At 32.3% G+C, this 8,538-nt stretch overlaps 1 protein-coding gene across 1 annotated transcript; it reads left to right on the forward strand.

Annotated features, from left to right (window-relative positions):
• Positions 1 to 3,764: 3,764 nt before the first annotated feature.
• On the forward strand, positions 3,765 to 6,846 carry LOC112695297 (uncharacterized). The gene is made up of 3 exons (XM_025747582.3): positions 3,765 to 4,021; positions 5,288 to 6,042; positions 6,167 to 6,846. Exons 2-3 carry the CDS (start codon positions 5,300 to 5,302, stop codon positions 6,600 to 6,602), a joined length of 1,179 nt encoding a protein of 392 aa, XP_025603367.1. The 5' UTR covers positions 3,765 to 4,021; positions 5,288 to 5,299; the 3' UTR covers positions 6,603 to 6,846.
• The last annotated feature ends 1,692 nt before the right edge of the window (positions 6,847 to 8,538 follow it).

Below are 8,538 nucleotides of genomic sequence, written 5' to 3' on the forward strand. Positions count from 1 at the left end.
TAGAATTTAGAATATAATTTTTAGTATTTTGAATTAAATAAAGAGAAATGCTAGAGGGTCATACGATGATGTATGTGTTGGCGAAATCCGTCCAAAATCGGTGAAAATTAGTTCAACCAAACTATTCGAGAAAAAATTCTTCATATCTACATGCTCTCTTGCCGCTAAACTATGTTATTCATAGTTATTTTAAATACAAATTATTAATTATATAATAAAACATATAATAATTTTTTAGATATTATTAATTTTTATACTCACTTATATTTAAATTAATTATATTTTTTATTATTCATAATTATTGATATAAATGTCATTAAATATATATAAATAAAAAATATCAAATATTTTTATTAATTATAATATAATTAATTTTTATGATTATACGATATATATTAATATTAATTTTCAATAAATACATATAGTGTATATCAATATAATAAATATATAATAAATATAAATTAATAAATTAGTTATTAAAATAAAAAATATTTACTTTAATATAAAAATAAAATTAAAAAATCTTTATTATAAAAATATACTAAAATTTTATATACTTATTTAATAATAATCAGATTATAACTTATTGATTATAATTTGGGTAATTTTCTCAAATAAATAAAATGGCCTTCATATTTACCTGATTACACAATTTTAGAAACCCTTACGCAATTGCATTTTTTCATTAATCTATAGAAACCGCTACTGCCAGCAGCGGATTAGGAACAAGGGCGTTTCAACAGAAATCGCTATTGGCAATAGCGGTTTCTGTGCACCAGTGTTTAACCATAAACCGCTACAGATAGCAACAATTTATGCATTGGGAGCAAGCAACGTAAACCGCTAGAGGCAGTAGCGATTTACGTGTAGGGGGCGTCTATATATTCCGTGGCTTGCCGTCACGGATTTCATTTGTGATTGTGAAAGGTTGCCTATAAAGAGAAAATTTGTAGAGAGAAGTAGGAGAAATTGGAGGGAAATTTTAGGATTTTTCGAGCGTGGACTTGAGGCAGATAGCATGGCAAACGAACAGAACTTGTACCGGTTGAACGGTGTTGTCCACGTTGTCGTTGCCATTGCCGACGAGGTTAGTTTTATGTTATTTATCTAAGCATTAAAATCTGTTAGATAGGTTAGTTTTATGCGTAGAATATATTAATGTTTTGAAAATCAGACTGGTCGGTTCAACCGAATTAATCGAAAACCGGTTATCGTGCCATGAAATTTAGTTTGGTTAGTGGGTAGGTTATGAAATTTTATATTTTACTATTACATGAATGAATGAATTTAAATTTTAAACGTAGGGTGTAGATGCTAGAATATATTGATGTTCCGAAAACCGTGTCTTAATAATAAAAAATAAAAAAATAAATATATTTGAACACACTTACATATTATTACGTGTCATTGTGCAACCTTATTCTTAACATGTGTTTTTGAAATAGACTTTGAAATAGTATATATTATTAATTATTAAAATAAAAATATTTTAAATATTTATATAATTTTAAAAAAATATTAAAATAATTAAAAAAAATTATATTTTAATATCAATAAAATTCTAAAATATCATTATAATTTATCTAAAAAATAATTTATATATATCACGTTATCATATCTTATAAAAATTTTAAATTTGTGGATCGGTATGTTTCATATCATATTATATTTTGTATCTGTGTATCCGTGTAAGTAGTGTCCATGTATGGTAGGTACATTCTATAGTTTTCATTTTTTGGACTAATCTGTTATGGTACTAAATTTCGTTTAAAAGTTTGCCACTAGTTAATGAATTACTATATATACACAAGTAGGGGTGTATATGGCCCGACCCGACCCGGCTCCAAACACTTTAGAGGCTAATTTAGTGTGATTTCATCGGGTTTAGAGTTGGGTAAGGGTCTAAAAATAGATCCGGTCATTGTTTCGGGTCGGGTTCGGGCCATAGCTTGGGTCACCCGAACTCGACCCGGTGGCCCGGTCATCATACATAATTAATATTTTGTTTTATTAGTGATGGATGATAGTTATTCTTATGTAGAATTTAAATATTGTAAATCTTAATATTTTGTGTTATTAGTCATTACAAGATTTTAACTTAATGTTTTATGTTTAAAATGTATAAGACTTTAGACTAATGCATAATATTGTGTTATTTGTATTGATTTAAATATTTAGTGTTATTAGACAACATTAGTATTGATTATGGATATACTTTAATTTTAGAGAAGGATTGGTTCTTATTATATTTGTTTAAGTAAATTTACTATGTGAATTGTGAAATAATGGTTGGAGATTAGGTGATTTTTACATGCTAAAGACTCAGTTTTCACCTGGCCCGAAGGTGCATATGTTTCATCGAGTTAGGGTCTAAAAATTAGGTCCGATCTATATTTCGAGTCGCGTCTAGGTTAAGCCAAAACCGGTATGGCCTGACCCATGTACACCCGTATACACAAGGTAAAATTTGAATTCATTTAAATGAGCTAGTAAACTAACTATAACTATAACTATTAAATCAAACCTATGATGCACGTAACATGGACACGGAACACGACACAACATAGGACATATCGACACGCGAATTTTAAATTTGATAAGATACGGGGACACGCATACATATAAAATATAAAGTATTTTTTAGATAAATCGTAATGATATTTGATATTTTATCGATATTAAAATATAAATTAATTTTTTAAATTATTTTTAATATTTTATTTTAATTATATCAATTATTTAAAATATTTTTTGATTTAATAAATAATAATATATACTATATCTAAATTCATTTCAAAAATATATGTTAAGAATAAGACATATTGATACGTGATAATATTTAAGTGTGTTCAAGTATGTCCAACAAAAATTTTTTTACTTTTAATTAAGATACAGTTGAATAAGACATATATATTAGATGAGAGTTAATAAATATCATATACAAAATGTGTCACCATAATTCAAGAAAATGTCCATACTTGGTAGAATCAAACTAACTTGTTTGTCTATAGTTCCCTTTTGACATTGAGGAATGGCCAAACTGCGAACATCTCTTTTCGGTAAATAAAGGTTCCAAACAATGGGTTCATATCATCTAGCAGGCCTGGCCCAAATCGGCAAATCCTCCCTCCCAAGTCCCAACTCCCAAGTAATCGTAACAACAGACAAACTTCATGACCCAAAAAAAAAAAAATTAAAATAGTCCTACGATAATTACGATAATTACTTTAAAAGATAACGAAATTTGTAACAAAGAAAAAATTTAATTTGATTCTTGATAATTATTTTGAAAAGACAACAAAGTTTTTGTGTTAGAAAAAATTCAGTTTATTTTTTTTGCACAAGGATTAATTAATTCTAAAAAAAATATTAGAGACCGAATTGAGTGTTTTTTTTCTTAAGAGTCTCGATATCCTTTTGAAGTAATTGTCAGGAACCGGATGAGATATTCACTCAAAAAAAGGACAAACTTTAAAAAATACTTAAATATTTTAAAAACAACTCAAAAATTCTTTTGCTTTGATTTATTATAGATACACTACTATTACCTTTTAATTTACATTTAAAACCAATAAAATAAAAATTATTTATTTCCAACATGGATAGAGTCCTTATCTCTGGAGAGCGAGCAGGACAAGAAATCCACCGTCCATCTTCATTCTAATGCCACGTGTCAACACCAGGGATCGTCATCATACCCTGATAGATCTTTTTTTTCTTGTCATGGACCCCACTTAAGGCCAAGTGTGTACCAAGTACCAACCATTTGACACAGACCAGTACACTGTGTGCGTACGTGTTAAGAGATAATGGCGGAAACGGCGTCGTAATGGGTCATAAAACTTGGGTTGTCGTGTCCCTAGCAACAAGCGGAAAAAGCTGCGCTCCCACACTGAAATCACAAAACCGACAGCATATGATGATGCCCAAAACGAATAACTAACAAGTTTCTCTTTTGATTGCTCTCTCAGATGCTCTTATTTTCTCTCCATTCGCGCTGATCATGCAGATTTCTCTTTTGGTCAGTTTGCTCAATCATTCTCTCTTTTTCTTCCCCAACAATTACTATGTTGGAGTTTTGGTTTGTTAGGGAGATTGTAATGTTCTGGTTGATTAGGAATTCGCTCATCTTTTCTGTGATAGTGTCTATATTTGTTTCGAATTTCATGTGGGTGTCGATGATTTTTATGATTGTTTTGAATATGGGGTTTGTTTGACTACTTTGATTTGGTTTTGTTAAAGTCTTTAGCTTGAATCTTTCAGAGGTTTCGGTTTCTATTATCTGTTTATTCCTTACCCCTTGAATATGGGTGATTCAATTAATAGCAATTAATGCTATCGTTGACTGTCTTTACCTGAATGAAGAAGGGTCGCTAATCATTATTATACTGCATGATTAATGATGAAAAATAATGATATACCCTCTTAAAATTTTCCTAATCATCTTCCTAAATGAAGTAAAAAGAAGATAGAATCAATGTATTCGCGGCTTAAAATAGGATCAATTATACTTTCAAGGTCAATTGAAGATTTCGGAGGAGAATAAGTTATTTCCCTTATTATGTTTCTAAATAGTTGATAAAGGGCTAAAAGCTATTTCCCTTATTATAATAAACATTAATGTAAAAAATTAAATTTGGATCTTAATTAATGTATGAGGTTATATTAAACTTTTTTAATTTTGCTAAGCTAAAGCCATCTTTGAGAAGCTGTACTTTAGGTGCTTCCTCAAAAGTATGAGACTTTTGAAGAAGGTGAGTAAGAAGGATTGTGGTGAGAAACCGAGAAGCAAGATAGCAGAGGCGGAACAGGGAAAAGAGAAAAAGATGAGAAGGAATTTGATGTAATTGAAAAAAACGTGTTATTGAAAGAATTTTTTTTTTTTTTTCCATTTTATAGCCAAGGATAACTAACTCCTAGCTAACTGCTATTTTATAGCCAAGGATAACTAACTCTAGCTAACATATCTCACAAAAAGTATTCGTATCTTTTAAAAGCCGTAAGCACAACCATCTCTTCAAAAAACTTTACCAAACCAAGCTTTAGTGACTCAAAAGCTTTAAGCATGTTGCTAAAACACCATGGTGTTTGTTTGGACTTTGAATTATAATCTAGTGACTTTTGTTGTCATTGCTTTACCCTTCACAAGTACATTGGTAGTCAACTAGTTCAGGTAATACAATCTCATTTTTTATTTCATGGTTTTTACTTTTTCGTGCATTAACGCATAATTTGTTTCAAAATGGATTCAGTTGTTCCCAACCATTAACGTTCTTGTTTTGCACAGAAATTTTAAGTGATGGCAGCAGCCGAAGCAAGAGCTCTGTGGCAGAGAACTGCTAATCGTTGCTTTGTCCAAGAAGATGCGAAACGAGCTCCTAAGTTGGCTTGTCAATCTTCATGTGCAACATCAAAATTGGTGGATGCTGGACCAGCCAATATAGTAGATGAATCCAATCATGTTGTTAATGTCACCCATTTTGACAGGAAATCATCATTTTCTGATCCATCAGCTGAATCTAGGTGGTGGTTGCGTTTGCAACCTAATTATGGGTGTCATAAGGATGAGGTTGAAACAATGAAAGCTAGTGATGAAAGTAAAACATTCAGCAAAAATTATGAGGCATCTCCTGAATTAATGGATGTGGTGGCAAAACATGAGGCATTGCAGATTGATTCTGTTGGCTGCTCGGTGTCCAAGCAAACAAATTACTCATGGATTGATGATGATAAAGCTGAGCCTTGGTGGCGGACGACAGATACAAATGAGTTAGCTTCCTTTGTCTCACAGAAATCCCGTAGCCATATTGAGAATTGTGACCTTCCTCCCCCTCAGAAGAAGCATTTTAGAGGGCATGCATATGCTAATATCAGCAATCACAAAATAAGGACAGCATCTCATGAATGGGAGGCTAAATTCAAAGGTGTTTCCAATTTGACATATCGTGAACAAGGAAATATAGGTTCTGGCTTGATGCATAAAAAGCAGGGATCTTCAGCCAATGAAGGCCTTTCATATTTAGTTTCTCACAAATCTTTGAGGTACTTTTTTTATTCATGTCATTATTGCATTAGCACCTTAAGTGGCTAACTTACCATCAGAGTTTTGGTTTCCAATTGAATTAGTTCATACTTATAGTTGTTTGGACCTGTAAATTTGCTTCAGTTATAGGACCAAAGACGAGGATGTCACATTTGAGGGAGACCCTAGTAAAGCTGAACTAATGGAAGCATTATGTCATTCTCAAACTCGTGCAAGGGAAGCAGAGGAAGCAGCAAAGAAAGCTTACGCAGAGAAGGAACACATTGTTGCGCTCATTTTCAAACAGGCTTCACAACTCTTTGCATATAAGCAATGGTTCCAACTGCTGCAGCTTGAAGCACTTTACAGTCAAATTAAGAACACAGATCAGTCAATCTCTACTCTCTTTCCAGTGTCTCTTCCACGGAAACCACGGAAGAGGAAGCAGGGAGACGAAATTCAATCGAAGCCAAAATGCGATGTTACAACATATGCCGTTGCGATTGCTTTAGGATTGAGCCTTGTTGGAGCTGGATTACTCTTGGGTTGGACTGTGGGGTGCATGTTGCCTCGATTATAGTATACTTGCCTGCATCATTTGTAGCATAGTCCTGTTTGATTCATGCTATTCTATATAAACAAAGTGAAATTGTTGAGTGGGAAAGAAGCCTCAGTTAATTTGTCAAATTTGTATGTATTTTTGTAGATATGTTAGTGCCTGTGAATGTAAATGTGATGTATATAAAATCCGATTTCCGAATATGCTACTTGTGAGATGAATGTGCTGCATCTGTAATTTATATATCTAATTGATGAATTTGTAAGTTGTGTGTGTTCATTTACAAAAGTGAAGTCAGTCATGCCCAACCTTCACAATTTTGTATTAACGGATAATTACACCTCCCTCGTGATTTTAACTTTTAAGTGTTATTTATATAGTTCTCTCCAAAAATTAATTTGCTATTAAAAAGAAGGTAAAATAACAAGGAGGACAATATATTTTTTGGTATTTAAGGAGTATAGAATTTCTTTTTGGGGGTATATTTTCAAAGAATACAGTTTGTTGGACAATTTATACTTTTAGACATTATGAGGAAGTATAGGGAGCCAATGGAATATTTGTACAATATGTACAATAAAAGTTTAGAAAGTATTAGAGATATAACCATTAGTGTTATCTTTTTCCATCAGATGAGTGGTATCATGACATGGTATCAGAACTCTAGATGCGAAAAGTCAAAAGTTTTATTCTTGGTGAACCCCAAAATTGATGAGTGATGAGTGGTTTTATGACATGAGATTTTTATTATCCTCAGTATGCGGATGATAGTTATTCTGAATATTATGAGTGATGTTTATTTTGTAACTTATTCACTCAAGAGTCAAGACATTATAATATTTCCTTAAGCTTTCACATTTTTTCTGTTTTTGTTTGTTTGTCGTGGGCTGGGACGTTGTTAATTGGCCACAGGGCTCAGAAATTAATTGGCCACATGGCTCTGTTTTGTTTATTCGACCCGGTCCGTCCAAAAAAAAATGTATTAAATATATTCAATAAAGAGAAAGAAAAAAAAAAGTAAAAAAACAAAAGAGAGAAGAGGAACCGAGAAGATCCAAGCTGAGCTTGTGACTAGAGGAAGTTGGGAGAGAGAAGAAATCGAAATCTAAATCGTAATTGAAAATGGCAGTGATGGAGAAACTGAAGATGTTCATTGTTCAAGAGCCCGTTGTTGCTGCTTCCTGCCTCATCGCTGGCTTCGGTATCTCTTTCACTCACTAAACCCTAATTTCCTTCCCATATTTTCGTTTCAGAAAAGCTCTGTTACTGCCTATAGTCTTCTCAATTCAGTGTTGCTTGGCATTTCATATCTGCAATCGATTGTCACTGGTACTTTGATGCAGTCGGACTGATTTAATTAGGGCTTATTCCAATGTCTTAATTTTTTTTAATTGCGGAAAAAGATGTCCCTCGAAAATCTTGGCCGTTGAATTGGATTGAATCAAAACATGGAAAATTCTTGTTACCACCGTATATAACATTGTAGAACGCGAAATGTAACTAGAAAATCTGCTAATTTAATTAATTTTCTTTGTATTAAATATTCAATGCAATGAGTTTCATATGGGGGAAATATGTTCCCTATAATCAGTTTATGTTGTTTCACCAATCTAGTCATAACTTATTTAGCATTGGATATAGAGATTTCCTATTGACGGTTGTTCACTTATTATGTTGTGAAATCCTTGACAGGCCTTTTCCTTCCTGCTGTTGTGAGGCCCATTCTGGATTCATATCAGGAATCCAAGCAACCTCCTCAACCTGCTTTAAGCGATGTGAGTGTTATTTCTGGGACTAACTTTCTGATACTGTTTTCTAAATGTGTGATATAATCCCATAACCTTAGCATCGAATTTTCTGTTTGATGATGCATTTTCAATTCTAGAATGCTATTTTCCATTTTCCCATTATTTGGAGAGGGAGTACTTCTTGGTGCTATCTGTGAATAATTTCTAGG

The sequence above is a fragment of the Arachis hypogaea genome, chromosome 6, assembly GCF_003086295.3.
Source record: "Arachis hypogaea cultivar Tifrunner chromosome 6, arahy.Tifrunner.gnm2.J5K5, whole genome shotgun sequence".
NCBI lineage: Eukaryota > Viridiplantae > Streptophyta > Magnoliopsida > Fabales > Fabaceae > Arachis > Arachis hypogaea.

Excerpts from the sequence above, each read along its gene's own strand:
- LOC112695297 (XM_025747582.3), top strand. The coding sequence starts at position 5,300 with ATGGCAGCAGCCGAAGCAAGAGCTCTGTGGCAGAGAACTGCTAATCGT. Across the intron at positions 6,043-6,166 it reads GTTTCTCACAAATCTTTGAG|TTATAGGACCAAAGACGAGG; the intron begins GTACTTTTTTTA and ends AATTTGCTTCAG.